The following is a 14,625-nucleotide window of genomic DNA, read 5'->3' as shown; positions in this document are numbered from 1 at the left end:
CTGGTGTCGTATTATTGTGCCGAAACTTTTAGTGACCTGATTGACACACGGGTGGCTGTCAAAGCTCGATCTTTAGCTACCGGGATATAAGCCGGGCACCTTCGCTGGCAAACGAAGGCGTCGCTCTATCTTTCCCGCGGTATGTTTACGCGACAGAGTTTGGATCCTCACATAATGTCTTGTGTAACTTTCCAACATCACCATTGATTCTTCTTTGACCGCTAATAATGCAGAGATAGGTCCTACCCGCTTCAAGGCGTTAGCTTACCCCATCACTATCATCCATATCGGCTTCTGCCGGCGATCGGCGAGCTCAATTTATCCAGCGTCATTCTTCTCCGCATCTCGAGCATGCATAGAGCCGATTTTGGACGTGGACGGGATTTCCATGAGCATGAATAAGTGCTACTCTTGGCACTCAAGGAAGAGGAAGACTGTGTACAGCCAACGATCGAGCTTAATGCGATTTCTCCGGACACACATTTGTTTGGCCTCCGTCGCTTCATCAGCCGAGAGCTCTGATTCAACTCAAGTCGGCTCCCAACGCGAGATATCGGACTGTCGATGAAACGTTACGCTGCTCCGCGCCAACACAACTCACACTAATAGAGCAGCCGCTGTACGACGTGAGCCCGGATCGGTGAAGCTGGGAAACGGCACTTATGTACTGATCTGCGTGGAGCTTTGGGTAACATACGGAGAGAATCCTACTGCACTGTATCTGCATCCCCAGGCACCCGGACCAGGACAAAGGACGACAGCACCGGAATCACTGTTGCAAGGGGCGGGAGACGACGTGTATTTAAATTACTTCCATGCGGCTGTCCCCGGATCTGTTGGCCTGGTTTGCACCCTCCGACTCGTGTGTGGCCTGATAACATACCTTAAACCACACGGTCAGCCCACCTTGGATCCTCCGCGATGATTTACAGGGCCATCGTCGCCGCACTGGCCCTCAGCAGCCCGGCCTCCGCTCTGTGGCCCGTGCCGAAACACTCATCGACCGGCAACGGCACGCTCTTCATTGACCAGACGGTCCAGGTCACGTACAATGGCGAACAGGTGCGGTGGACTCTTGATGATGATGACGCCGGACTCCGGGACTATGCTGAGACCAGGATCGATAACCAACAGGTGGCCTACACGGCCGGCTACGTGCCGCCCAGCGGGCCGCACTTCACCAGCCGCGACATCGTCCAGGGCGGGCTCTCGCGCACCTTTGGCGCCATCTTCCAGCAGGGCTTCGTGCCGTGGATGCTGCGGGAGCGAGACTCGGACTTTGAGCCGGACCTTGATGGGACGCGCATCCGGACACTGCAGATCATTCAGACGCAGCACGACAGCCCGGACACCTTCAAGCCCCTGAGCGGCTCCGTGAATGAGTCGTATGCGCTGGACGTCGATGCCAAGGGCCACGCCTCCCTCGTTGCGCCGTCGTCAACTGGTATTCTTCGCGGCCTGGAAACGTTTTCGCAGCTCTTTTTCAAGCATAGCTCTGGAACTGCCTGGTACACGCAGCTTGCGCCTGTCTCGATTCGTGATGAGCCCAAATACCCTCACCGAGGTCTTCTGCTGGATGTGGGCCGCCACTGGTTCGAAGTCTCTGACATCAAGCGCACGATCGATGCCTTGTCCATGAACAAGATGAACGTGTTGCATCTGCACGCAACTGATACGCAGTCTTGGCCACTGGAGATCCCCTCTCTGCCTTTGCTGGCCGAGAAGGGCGCCTATCACAAGGGCCTGACTTATTCTCCGAGTGATATCGCCAGCGTGCAGGAGTACGGTGTCCACCGAGGCGTCCAAGTGATCGTGGAGATTGACATGCCGGGCCACGTTGGAATCGACAAGGCGTATCCGGGTCTCAGCAACGCATATGGCGTGAATCCGTGGCAATGGTACTGCGCACAGCCTCCCTGTGGATCGTTCAAGCTGAACAACACCGACGTCGAGAAATTCATAGATAAGCTGTTTGACGATTTGCTTCCGCGCTTGTCGCCGTATTCGGCCTATTTCCACACCGGCGGTGACGAGTACAAGGCGAACAACTCGCTGCTTGATCCGGCACTTCGCACGAACGATGTTGAGATTCTGCAGCCGATGTTGCAGCGATTCTTGGATCACACACACAAGAAAGTGCGTGAGTTGGGACTGGTTCCCATGGTCTGGGAGGAGATGATTCTGGACTGGAACGCGACTCTGGGGAAGGATGTTGTTGCCCAGACGTGGCTCGGCCAAGGAGCGATTCAGAAGCTCGCCGAGGCCGGACACAAGGTAATTGACAGCAGCAACCAGTTCTACGTGAGTGCCCTCTTCTCCTCTCTAGTGGTATTAAATGCTTACTGTTCATTGCCAGTACCTTGATTGTGGTCGTGGAGAGTGGCTTGACTTTGCCAACGGCGCCCCCTTCAATAACAACTACCCTTTCCTCGATTGGTGCGACCCAACCAAAAACTGGAAGCTCATGTACTCTCACGATCCTACAGACGGTGTATCCGACGATCTCAAGAGCTTCGTCATCGGCGGCGAAGTGGCCGTCTGGACAGAGACCATTGACCCGACCAGCCTGGACACCATCATCTGGCCGCGAGCAGGAGCTGCAGCAGAGATCTGGTGGTCGGGCAAGACGGATGAGCACGGCGCAAATCGATCGCAGATTGACGCGCGGCCAAGACTGTCAGAACAGCGGGAGCGGATGCTGGCGAGGGGGGTGAGGGGGACGCCGATTACACAGTTGTGGTGTAGTCAAGTTGATGTTCACAACTGCGAGTCCGGGAATTACTGAGGGATGTTTTCCCGATGATATGAATCGTTTCCCGAGATAGGACTACGATGAGTAAAGGCCACAAGGTACTGTCTATATCAGTAAGACAGTGGTTTGGGTTCAACATGATACGATTTGTTGATAACGACCAGCTGCAGTTTGCAGTCGGCTACCCGGATGCGGTCATTGTATTCTTCTAGAGTCAAATATCCCATGCGGATAGAAAAGCCATATGAAATGCAGGGGATAATCCGCATTATGGGGCAGCGGCTTCAATTGCCGAATAATCTGTCATTCCCACGTCAACTATCCTTACTTTGCTCCCACCATACCCTCTGGTGCTGCGATTCCACCCGAAATGGCAACTCATCTTGATGCTCGTAAAAGGGGCAAGCTGGGACCTCGCCTTTTCCAAAGCTAAGCGAGTCGATTCTCTCCGAAATTCCCGATTCGTGGGTTTTGACTTACAACCTATCGTGTGGGACATCTGAGAAATGCCGTGGCGCGTACTCCGTACGTGTATCACCACCTGGTAGATGAATTCTCACCGCAGAACGACTGAATATTAATAGTATCGAACCTCGTATTCATTCTTGTTGATGCAATGGGCTCTCAGGGATTTACTGATCCCAGGCACCCGACGGCTATTAGCTGACCAAAACTCCTGCTCGCCTTACAAAGAGTGGGATATAAGAGCAAACGCCACCCACCTGACCTGGCACTTGAGTCGGTCAACATCAGGACAAAGCTCATCAGTTCAACTACGCATATCAACCAGACAAAAATGCATGCTCCGCTCGTGTCACTCTCCTTCGCGTCCCTCGCAGCAGCCGCTCTGCCTGAGGGCGTGATTGAGGTCCCGCTCCAGCGCATCAAGAATCAGACCGCATACGGTGTCGAATTCCAGGTCGGCAATCCGCCACAAAAGGCCGTCATTTCTGCCGATACGGGCAGCCCGACGTACTCCTTTGAGTCTCCACGTAAGTGTCCATCTCATTCTGTAGACATATATGCGTCTATGCTACAGTACCTCTGACCTTGGTCCGACACAGGCAACACCGTCTGCCAGCAAGGCTACTGCTCAGCTTATGGCACCTACGACAACACAACTTCCACCACGTCCAAATGGCTCAACGGTGACTACACCGACATGCTCATCGACCACGGCTTCGGCAGCTTCGTCAACGACACTCTCCAGTTTGGCGGCATCTCCCTCAATGACATGATGTTTGGCGTTGTGGAGGAGAACTTGGCCTCGTACACAATTAACACGCAGCAAACCGCTATCTTCGGCCTCGGAGCGTTCTGCCAGACGCCTGCTTGCGACACATATCCCACATTTCTCAACCAGCTATACGAGCACGGCGCAATTTCTCGGCGTGCCTTTAGTGTGTATCTGGGCCCGAATGATCCGGATGCCACAGGTACGCTGCTCTTCGGTGGCATCGATCTTGCGAAGCGTCAGGGTCCCGTTCACAAGTTGAAGGTTCTTGATCCGACAGCATCTGGGGCGAATCTCCAGCCCAACTGGGTCAGCCTATCCAGCGTCGAACTCCAGCTTTCCAATGGCACTACGACTACTTCCACCTATGACAACGGCACATATGCGCTGTGGGATACCGGATCTCCGGGCTGGTACTTCCAGCAGGACATGTTCGACGCTCTCACCAGCTACTGGGGCCTCACGAACCCCGACCCGTATAATCTTATCATTGACTGCAAGTTCCGTGAGCCGTCCAACGACTCGATCGCTGTGAATCTCGGCCAGGGAGTGACACTCAGCGTGCCGTTGAGTTCGCTGCCTATTGATAACGGGGACGGCACTTGCACTGCGCCTGTTGCGCCGTGGGGGACCTTGATGGGCGATGCGTTTCTCCGAAATGTCTACTTTACGTTCGATTATGAGGATCTGACGATTGAGTTTTCCCTGGTCAAATATACTAACGAGACGAACATTGTCAAGATTGAGTAGTCGCTCGTTAATGTGCGAGACAAACATGTACTTATGAATGAATAATGACATCAGAAACGAGATATATTTCAAGACATCATCTTATGCAACTTAGTGAGCCACTGGCAACTTTCCCCTTGGCTGCGCGTCTCCAAATAGAACGTCCACGGCCGCCGAGAAGGCTTCGACAGTGGGCTCATACACGGCGATGTACGTGCGGATTTCTGCATCATCCAGGAAATCGTAAGGAGCACACGTAGCAATCGAAATCAAGGGCCGCGACCCCCGTCTCTTGGCTATTTCAAGACCAAGCTCCTTCTGGTACTTTGACTCGCGAGCGTTGCGGGTAGCCAGAACAACGACGTCAGCCTCGTCGACTTGTTTCCACTGCTCTTCCGTCAGAGTAGAGCTGGTGAATCGCACGTCTGTAACCCTAACCCCTTTCATGCGAATCCGCTCTGCGAATGTGTCGGCGATCCAAGGCACACGCGTGGGCAAAGTTCCGCTGTCGACGGCTCCGCCGATGGGTACATCTGGCCCGGGAGAGACAAAGGCAATCTTGGTGGTCGATTTGAGAGGAATAAGACCCTCTTGTGCCCGGACAAGCGTCGTTGCGTCTGCATACACCTGGCGAGCGAGCTTCTCTCCCCTCTCATTGATTGCCGCCAGCGTCTCTGGTGGTTCCGCGTGGAGAGCAATATCCCAGTTCGTGTACCTCTCCTTGAGCTTCTGGAGGCGCTCCAGAGATTGGTCCACTCTCTCCTGAGACAGCTTCCCGCTTTCAATGGCGTCGCAGACGTAGTCGACAGCTGCCGCTTGCACATCAAACGTATGGCATATCATGACATTATCGACACCAGCCTGGAACGCCATCAATGAGCCCTCGACGGTGCCATAAGTCGCGCGGACGCCGTCCATCTCCAAGCAGTCCGTCATGATGACTCCTTCATACTTCCACTCATTTCGCAGAATTCCGATCGTATCTGGCGATAGCGTGGCGGGGAGACCGTTCTTTGCTAGCTGTGGCAAGGAGATGTGAGCCGTCATGACCATCTCGATGTTGTCAGCTACAGCGTCACGGAATGGAATCAGTTCCAGCTTCTCCATATCGGCTCTTGATTTGTCGATGACTGGCAATCCGTAATGAGAGTCGACGGCTGTATCTCCATGGCCGGGGAAATGCTTGATGCACGGCACGACCTTGTGTTCTCTCAAGCCCTTTGTGCAAGCCGCTGCAAATTTGGACACCGTCTCTGCCTGGTCACTGGGACTTCGAACGCCAATAACGGGATTAAGTGGCTCTGAGTTGATATCGCCAACAGGCGCATAGTTCATGTTGATGCCGAAATACCGCAGCATCTCCGCCGTGGCCTTTGCAACCTCATACGCATAACCCAGAGATCCAGCAGCGCCGAGAGTCATCGGCCCAGGCTGCTGAGAGGCGATGGGCGGCGAAATGCGAGTGACGAGGCCATTCTCCTGGTCGATGCCGATGAAGAGCGGCTGGCTGTGGCCTGCGTCTTTGGCGATCTTCTGTAGCCCCAAGCACAGCGCCTGGAGTTGAGCGGCGTCGAGCACGTTGCGCTTGAATAAAACGATTGCCCCGACGCCGTAGTCGCGGATCAGAGTGGTAATTTCCTTGTTGATTTCACGACCATGGAAGCCAACGGCAAAGAGCTGGCATCAGTTCGTCAGTCCGAGCTGTTCTACGGAAGCCTGTCTCCTCCAGAGGTCTCACCTGGCCGATTTTCTTGCGCTGCTCTGGCGACGGCATTCTGGCTTTCTTGGACTGGTGGTTGTATGAGCCGAGTTCTTTCCCGTGAGTCGGCTTAAGCTAATAATACTTTCTATCTCATATAACGTCTGGAGATATTTCGGGCTCAGCTTCCAGGTCAGTGATGATGACGGTTCAGCGTTGAAGCCCTTGAGCTGGATTCACCACATGCGGGGCCTGGCATCAACTTGGGCACCAGAACTATGTAACGTCTCGGATCCCGTTGCCGAAATTGCATGAAGCTTATCGTCTTGATTGAATCTAATTCCCCGGAAACTGCTGCTCGAGAGTTGCTCATTTGAGTTGGCCGATATAGACTATGCTGTCATCCTTCCCGGCAGTGGGGGTCAAGAAGCTCGGTTTACCAGCAATGGTAGCGGATTTGCTGAGAAAGTGGCTTCTAATGTAACGTGGAATCTTGACCCCCAACAATAGTGGTAAGGAGCTGGCGGGGGATGAGCACTTTGCTCTATCAGAATTGTCTCGAGGTAATGCTTCGATATCAGAATTTGCTATCAACTGCTTGATATCACGACTCTGGGATTGTTTCAGTGACAGACATGTCAAGACAACCCCAACCTCGCCAATTGGCGACAAACGGCCCCACGACGGAGATGTCTGTGTTTTTTTCGGGAGGGGTAATCGTCGCCATGCCGCCGTGTGGAATTGCTGAAGCTTTGGAGATGATCTTGGCCTGGCAGAGAGCTGCGGAACAGATGAACAGATTATTGTGAAGGAGTAATCTGTCGGTGATTTGGGTATCGTACATGCATATATCGACTTGTTTGCTAGCAAAACCAACTTGAGCTCATCTATTCTTGGGGGGATGGCTTCTCGCTCTGAGCTTTCTGTGGATGTTTGATGTATCAAAGCGACAGCGGCTAACACTTATTCATACCCAACAAGCATCGAAACGGACTTACATAGACATGGGCATATCGATCAAGGTAAGTTTACTCTGTCGGTCTTAATAGCTGTCATTCGCCTCAAACTTGTTGGTTCAAACACGATCACGATCCACGTGACCTCGGACTCCCTCTGACGAGCTCTCGGGCCCGAAGGCAACGCCGGAATTAGTTTCGGACAACCGAAGCAGCTCTCGGATTAATGCACCGTATGTTCATCGACTGCCATCGTGACTGAGCATTCTGGTGATATGATGTAGCAAGTCTTAGGATGAAAGGACTCATATGTTGTATTAGCAATCTAAAGTGTCGATAAATGCGCCTGTAAGCTGTAGCACAGTCCAGTATTCGCATAAATAAGATCGATGAGCTGAATCTTAAATAGCCGTTTCTCCTCCATCCACCACCAAAATGATCTCCAGTCGCCTCAGTCAACTTTCAAGAAGCCTCTTGAACAGAACAATGGCCACTCAAGCAACAAATCAAGGGAGAGCAGCAAGCACCAAAGACTGGTCAGCAGCGCAGTATCTCAAGTTCGCCGAGCAGCGCACTCGACCCTCACGCGACCTCATTGCCCAAGTCCCTCTGGCATCGCCAAAGCGCATCATCGATGTTGGATGCGGTCCTGGAAACTCGACAGAGGTGCTTGCAAAACAATGGCCAGACGCCCATATTCTGGGCATGGACTCGTCTCCCAACATGATTGAAACCGCACGCAAGGCGCTGCCCAACCTAGACTTCACTGTGGCTGACTTGCACACTTATACGCCAGAGGGGCCGGTCGACCTCATCTTTTCCAACGCCGTTTTCCAGTGGATAGACTATGAGCATCGGATTCCCATTCTCAGACGGCTGCTTGCATCTCTTCAGCCTGGAGGCGTCTTGGCATTCCAAGTCCCCGACAACCACACTGAGCAGTCTCACAAGGCTATGCGTGCGGTTGCTGAGAACGGCCCTTGGTCAGAGACACTTGGACGTCTGAAGCCTTCTCTCGGACCTTTCCAGACGCCATTTGAGCTCTACAACGGCTTAAAGCCTCTATGCTCGTCAGTTGATCTATGGCACACCTACTACCAGCATCCGCTGGGCGGTCACCAGGAAATCGTTGAATGGGTCAAGGGAACAGGATTGAGGCCGTTTATTGATCCCCTTGAACCGGAGCAGAAGGAGGGATTTCTGGCGGCGTACCTGGAGAAGCTGAAGGAACTTTATCCTCTTTGCGATGATGGCAGTGTTTTGTTGCGATATCCTCGCCTGTTCCTGGTTGCAGTTCGCGCCTGAGTTAGAGCGTTCTATTTACATGCTTTTACCCAACGGTAGCATAACTTCATTCCATATCACTTCAAACGTCCATATACACCACGTCAAACTTTTGCAATCAGCGAGCGATTCTTCCGCAATCGGGCAAATGCCACCAGACCCGTAGCTCCAAGGCCCATGCAGCCCGCATATGTGATGGCAGGCCTGTACGCCTGGAATCCGCTGCCTGTTCCGCCATAGGCGTCCAGCAGGTATCCAGCAATCGGAGACCCCTAGTATCTCAGAGTCAACTCTCCGCATAGATAGATCGATGAGTGTTTATAAGAAAAGACTGGTGAGCTTACCATCAGATACCCGCCGCCCCAGCCTGTGACAATCATGGCCATGGCCACAGACACTCTCTGAGATCCAAAGACATTGCCGACCACGGTGGGCATGGTGGAAAAGAAGCCTCCGTTCGCCGCACCGTTAAGAACGACGAAGACAGTCAAAGGAGCCAGAGTCGTGGAAGCAGGCCACAGTGCCAACATGGTGACGGCATTGATCAATAGGGAGCAGAATAAGACATTGAGCGCCCCGAACTTGTCACAGAAGAAACCGCAGAGAATCCTTCCTGCAGCCGATGAGAGGTTGAAGCCAGCCAGGAGACCAGCTCCGGTAGATGATGATAGCCCGACTGATCTGCTGTATAGAGGGATGAAGAAGGGAGGGACGAGGAGAGGAAACGTTGCAATCGCACCGGCAGCGAAGATGATGACGAATCCAAGATCACGGAAAAGGCGCCTGTATAGCGGTAAGCGCAAAGCGAACATCAAGAGATAAGAACAACTCACCATTCAACAAAGGACGCAGTCTTGACTGGCGATCGCTCCTTGACCAGCCACGCCGCAGGAAGACCAGTTGCCAGCGTTACGAATCCAAGAATGCGATACGCCCATGGTGTTCCAAGTCGCTGAATTACAGCATCAAGGAGGAAGCTCGTCGTCGCTCCACCCAGGCCTCCTCCTGCAAAAACAATGCCGTTTGCCAGCCCCCTCTTCTTGCTGAAATATTGTGCCGGTGTAGCAGACACAGCCATGAAGCAGAGGCTCATGCCCAGGCCTACGGTGACGCCGGAAGTGATGAATAAGCCCGCGAGGTTAGACACTGTGAAGCTGCTGATGATTTCGGATATGCCGAGGAGGAGGATTCCCAGCATGGCGGTTCGTTGGGCGCCAATGGCTCGGATGATGCGGGCGTTGAGGATGGCCATGCATGAGATGAGGGCGACGGCGAGGGAACCGACATATGACAAAGTTGCTGGTGTTGAAAGGCCCTTTTCCACGAGAGCTCCTTGAATCACTCCCCAGCTGTATCCCATCCCGACAAACTATAACATCATTAGTATTGTTTCTATACGTTCTTTTACCCGAGCGTCATGAAGATCTGAACATAGATTGTATGAACATTCTGGTACCTACCCACCACGAAATGATAGCACAAGAACCAACGACGACCCAACCATAGCCTCCATCCGGCACAACAGAGTCCGCTAAACGAGATGCCTCCAGCACATCATCAGACGTGGCATTCTGAGAATCATCGCTGTTGGCATTGTTATGAAACCGATTTGTCTGTACGGGAAGCTGGAGGAGCTCAACGGCGGTAGTTGTCGAGGTCGCCATATTAAAGTGATGAGGAAAAAGGACGATATCACATTCACAGCTTTGCCGCCGGTAGCCGGTCAATATATCTTGGGCCAACTGGCAACGGCTTTTCGTGACGGTACGCTATCTACTGTGAGACTTTCGATGCGCGCCCTCCAGTTGACATGATATGGGGAACAAAATTGGAGCTGAGCTGTTGGTAGCGCTGTATGGACGAGCCGAAGACGGAAGGGATGAGTAAGCCAAAAGACGGTTAAATTAATTGGAAGAGTTACTGAGCTCATGGTTTAATAGCTATTGGTTGGTATTCGCAGGTAGGTATATAGTTGATACATATCACTTGGTCTCATTGCATGGTGGTGAGCAAGACACGTCCAGTCGAGCATTTCATTCATCCGCATTCACTATTATTCAGTGTCTCTTTTGTACAAGGCTAATGTTTGCCCGTAAACAACAAGTCATATCGCTAATATGGTCACAAAATCACATTTATCCATAGTCCTTTCTTTCGCTTAGCCTTGGAAGGGAGTCTCGTAAGGCTCCTCAGCCTGGGGCGTGATGCGAGCAAGGTGTCGCCTCTGACCGTTGTCCCAGTCCACCAGAGCGCTGTGCTGAGTCACTCGGTTGTCCCAAACAACGACAGTCCGGTCCTCCCACCTAACGCGGGCCTGGAAGTCGGCTCCCTGGGCCAGATGAGTGTATAGGAAGTTGAGGATGGCGTCGGATTCCTCCTTCTTCAGGCCAACAATGTCACGAGTGACTAATGAAATGTTAGTTGGTCATCTATTCTGCTCCGTCTGTGTTCCATGACTTACACTGAGGGTTGACGTAAATGGCCTTCTCGCCCGTCGCAGGGTGAGTTCGGATAATGGGGTGAGCGTGAACAACGGGGTCTCGTCGCTTGATGCTGTTGCGAGCCGCAGCCGCATTGACCTGCTCGATGCCCGAGTGCGTCGCCTGGAGTCCGTGCAGACGCTCCTGGAACAGCGGACTCAATCGCTTGTACGCTTGAACGGCATCAACGAAGATGGTGTCGCCGCCGACCTCGGGCTTGTCCAGGATGTAGAGGAACGTCGTTCCGGGAGGCTGTCGCTCGTAAGAAACATCCGAGTGCCAGGCCACGGAGCTGGTCCTCGTCTTGAAGTAGTCCAGGTGGCCCTTGTCGTTGACGCCGCGGTGGACAAGGTGAACCTCGGGGTAGCCCTCGGGAGAGCCAGACGTGGGGTGGATGTGGTGTCGTCCAAAGTAGGAGCCGAACTTGAGGGCGTCGGCAATGGGCAGGTCGGCAAAGTCCTGGTCTCGGAAGGCCACGACCTTGCGCTTAGCAACGAAGTGGGCCAGTTCGTCCTTGCCGGCGTCGCTGAGAGAGGAGAGCTGGATGCCTCTCACTTCGGAGCCGATGTGGGGAGTAAGGTCGGTGACCTTGACTCCGCTAGGGAGGAGGTTGGGGTATGAGGTGTCGGCGTCCTTTCCATGCTCGTAGTGCTCAAAGGGCGTAAGGGGAGGGTACTTTTGAGCTGGGTTCCATGTTGGGAGATAGTGAGGGTACTATAGAATGGTGAGCTTGAGTACTTCATATAGAACAGAGCTTCACTCCGTTATATAGAGGCAAGCCGAGACTCACCTTGGCAGCAGGTCCGTCAGTCTTGCCCTCCTCGGCGTCCTTGTCAATGTACGTCAGGTCAATCTCCTTGTACTGTCCAAGGTCAAGCTTGTAGACGGAAGCCGGAACCGGTCCGTTGTTGGTGGTGGTAGTCGTCTCAACCAAAGCGGGAGCCATTGTGTCTTATATCACAAAGATCTTTTTTCTTGCAATCCCAGAATTATCTTGCTCAAATGCAAAAGCATCCTCAGTCCTCGTTGGGCTCTGCCCTGCCTTTTATACACTCTGCCCAACCTGCATCTTCTTCCCCTCTTCTTACACTCCTGCGGCCCATCGCTTCCCATTCCCATCGGCTCGGGCAACCCCACCCCCACATTTGATGGCATGCATCTTCAACTCTATGGCGAATTGGCGAATCGTCCAATCATCCAGTGTGAGGACCTGTCTGATCATCACTTTTGGCACGCGAATAGATGAATAATGTTAATCGGTACATGTATCATCTGCCGGATGGCGCTGTGCGCCGTAGTATCTCGCTACCACAGATGATCTGTAAGCTTGTTGATGCTATTGATAGTGCGGATCACGCCATCATCTTATACAGTGTAATCGCTGCGGAAGTTGTACGAGGATGAAGCACGCAATATGGCTGTTGATTCTTGGCTGATTACGTTTCCGTCTTAATTCCCTGGATGTCCAGTCGAATTGCAGATTGTCCGATTGCGGGCAGCGGGTCATCGCGAGGCCACACGGATCTCGTCATGCCCTGGGATTCTCATTGACCGGTGTTTTGCTATCAGATCCACCAACAGCTGGACCGTCGCTTGTACGGAAGTGATTCAAAAGGGAAAGTCGAATTGCGAATGCTCTTGGGCTCTGAATTCTTTTAGGGAGTAGATTGTGTTCCACCAGTCGATTCGCTTACGATTGCATTGGTTGATGAGAGTCGCACAAATGACAAGAGACGTGAAAGCTGAGGGCCATATCACGAGGACATGACGAAGGATGCCATCTGCCAAGACCGAGACATACAGACATACCGAGCAGCTCGATGACGAGATTGATCCTGATGCACAAGATGTAGCTTTCCCTATTGCCGAAGATGGGTTATCAGATCACTCAGCTGTTGATGAACACCTCGGATCATGTCAAGCTGCGAAAGCGGAGGCCTGCATTATCAAGCAGGACAACGGGAGTGATCCTTGCCGAGACGCGCGCCAAACGACGCACAGATATAGACATCTAATCTCGTCTTTGATTGGTCTCTCCATTGCCTCATTGACCCTTCAGATGGCGAGCTGTTCTCTTCTTTGCTGCCTGCCATCAGCTTGTTCGACAAGTGCTTGCTCGTCGATGCAAGCCTCAGCTGATGGAGCTGGAAGAGGCATAGATGGTCTTGATTGTATCATAATGACAATAGTCATCGCAAGCGGGTAGGACTTTCAAGCTCGTTCATTACAGATATTGACACTCTCGAGGGAAATTTTACCGCGGCCACAGATTGCAGCCGAGCTTAAAAGACATGCAGTCGGTGCCCTATCTATCAAGACCGCGCGCCGCTATGCCAAGCGGGAACATTGGCAAGTCATTTATGGCTTGTATAGAGCGGGATGTTGGACATAAAGTGTGGCAGAAGCCCAGGCGACCGGTTAATCATGCGCATTGCATCCATGTATGCATCATTCAACCACTCGGATGGTGATTGCAGCAAACTGGAATTACCCACTACGCACATACATCAGCCAATATCAGTCGCATTGATAGGTGTAGGCTGGCTATGGCTGCCTGATGCCCTCTTGTAGTTGCATGCATGTCACTGATCAAGATTCTCAGTCATTAGTAGACTTCATGGATACGATATCTTGGTGCATATTTCATGATGAACGAACCCTCTCCGAGGAGCAGTAACTGCCTACACTTTACAACGCTCACTTTGTGATTGGTTTTCCCCAACACCGTTGAGCTGCAGATCAAATCGCAAGGACAAGGAAGTCTATATAAGCAATTGACTAAAGGTTGAGCAGTGTATGCGTTGTAAGCCTCGCATGCATCATTAGCTTCACTGACCACACTTAATCTTGGGTAGAGTATCGACTAAGTTCTATCTGCCTCCCGCCATAACTGCCTTCCGCCATAACTGCCTTCATCATCACTGATACATAGTGGTTTCTCAACACCGACCCCATCATTTCCACCAAGCAACGCTGTACGTCTGAACAAGTCCAAGATAAAAACATTTGCATAGCTGTAGACTCAAACGGCGCCGGCAAATTTCAGATCGTAGGCTGGGCTGAGGTACATATGTGCGCAGACACAAGGCGCCAGACGGTGTCATGGCCGCCGTCTCAGTTCGCAGCATGTAGTATGAAGTTAGTGAAGGCGTATTATTTCGGGAGAATGAGCCCTATGATACAGATTCATGCTCTCAGAGCTGCGCGAACAAATTGGGGCGGAGCGCATTCCAAGCACTTTAAACAATCGTGAAACGTCTTCCCGCCTCTTACACTCAACAAAGAAATTCATACTGCGGCCAATAAAGACAGTGGGAAAGTTTAGGTAGGACGAACACCTTCGCAATGCAAATCGACTTATTGCACCAGAATGGAATTGCAAAAAAAAGAAAACCTCCCTGGCGGGAGAATCGCGTTGGACCCGAGGGGAATTGAACCCCTGACCTTTCACATGCGAAGCGAAAATCATACCCCTAGACCACGAGCCCAAT

General features: G+C 52.4%; 6 protein-coding genes and 1 non-coding gene across 7 annotated transcripts; 3 read left to right on the top strand and 4 right to left on the bottom strand.

Annotated features, from left to right (window-relative positions):
- Positions 1–921: 921 nt before the first annotated feature.
- Positions 922–2,785, top strand: BBK36DRAFT_1161084 (glycoside hydrolase family 20 protein; the record flags this gene model as incomplete). The annotated part of the gene is made up of 2 exons (XM_024894343.1): positions 922–2,301; positions 2,357–2,785. 2 exons carry the CDS (start codon positions 922–924, stop codon positions 2,783–2,785), a joined length of 1,809 nt encoding a protein of 602 aa, XP_024748249.1.
- A 763-nt stretch (positions 2,786–3,548) lies between these two features.
- BBK36DRAFT_1177871 (acid protease) lies at positions 3,549–4,736 on the top strand (the record flags this gene model as incomplete). The annotated part of the gene is made up of 2 exons (XM_024896098.1): positions 3,549–3,744; positions 3,817–4,736. 2 exons carry the CDS (start codon positions 3,549–3,551, stop codon positions 4,734–4,736), a joined length of 1,116 nt encoding a protein of 371 aa, XP_024748248.1.
- Positions 4,737–4,826: 90 nt separating this feature from the next.
- BBK36DRAFT_1170592 (glycoside hydrolase family 3 protein) lies at positions 4,827–6,489 on the bottom strand (the record flags this gene model as incomplete). Its single annotated transcript, XM_024895470.1, has 2 exons — positions 4,827–6,392; positions 6,454–6,489. The coding sequence occupies 2 exons, from the start codon at positions 6,487–6,489 to the stop codon at positions 4,827–4,829; spliced, it is 1,602 nt and encodes a 533-aa protein (XP_024748247.1).
- A 1,367-nt stretch (positions 6,490–7,856) lies between these two features.
- BBK36DRAFT_1123722 (S-adenosyl-L-methionine-dependent methyltransferase) lies at positions 7,857–8,675 on the top strand (the record flags this gene model as incomplete). The annotated part of the gene is made up of 1 exon (XM_024891096.1): positions 7,857–8,675. One exon carries the CDS (start codon positions 7,857–7,859, stop codon positions 8,673–8,675), a length of 819 nt encoding a protein of 272 aa, XP_024748246.1.
- An 83-nt stretch (positions 8,676–8,758) lies between these two features.
- BBK36DRAFT_1170590 (MFS general substrate transporter) lies at positions 8,759–10,318 on the bottom strand (the record flags this gene model as incomplete). Its single annotated transcript, XM_024895469.1, has 4 exons — positions 8,759–8,926; positions 8,999–9,437; positions 9,488–10,023; positions 10,115–10,318. The coding sequence occupies 4 exons, from the start codon at positions 10,316–10,318 to the stop codon at positions 8,759–8,761; spliced, it is 1,347 nt and encodes a 448-aa protein (XP_024748245.1).
- A 456-nt stretch (positions 10,319–10,774) lies between these two features.
- BBK36DRAFT_1135954 (TauD-domain-containing protein) lies at positions 10,775–12,314 on the bottom strand (the record flags this gene model as incomplete). The annotated part of the gene is made up of 4 exons (XM_024892818.1): positions 12,139–12,314; positions 11,925–12,091; positions 11,109–11,848; positions 10,775–11,066 (listed from the first exon to the last, which is right to left on the bottom strand). Coding segments are annotated over exons 2-3 (896 nt in total), but the record flags the coding sequence as incomplete, so codon positions are not given.
- A 2,236-nt stretch (positions 12,315–14,550) lies between these two features.
- BBK36DRAFT_t128 lies at positions 14,551–14,622 on the bottom strand. The gene has a single exon. It is a non-coding gene; the product is annotated as a tRNA-Ala (tRNA).
- Between the last annotated feature and the right edge of the window lie 3 nt (positions 14,623–14,625).

This window comes from Trichoderma citrinoviride (genome assembly GCF_003025115.1).
Source record: "Trichoderma citrinoviride strain TUCIM 6016 unplaced genomic scaffold BBK36scaffold_10, whole genome shotgun sequence".
NCBI lineage: Eukaryota > Fungi > Ascomycota > Sordariomycetes > Hypocreales > Hypocreaceae > Trichoderma > Trichoderma citrinoviride.
Note: the sequence above shows the minus strand (reverse complement) of the source record. Positions and strands in the feature narration are given on the sequence as shown.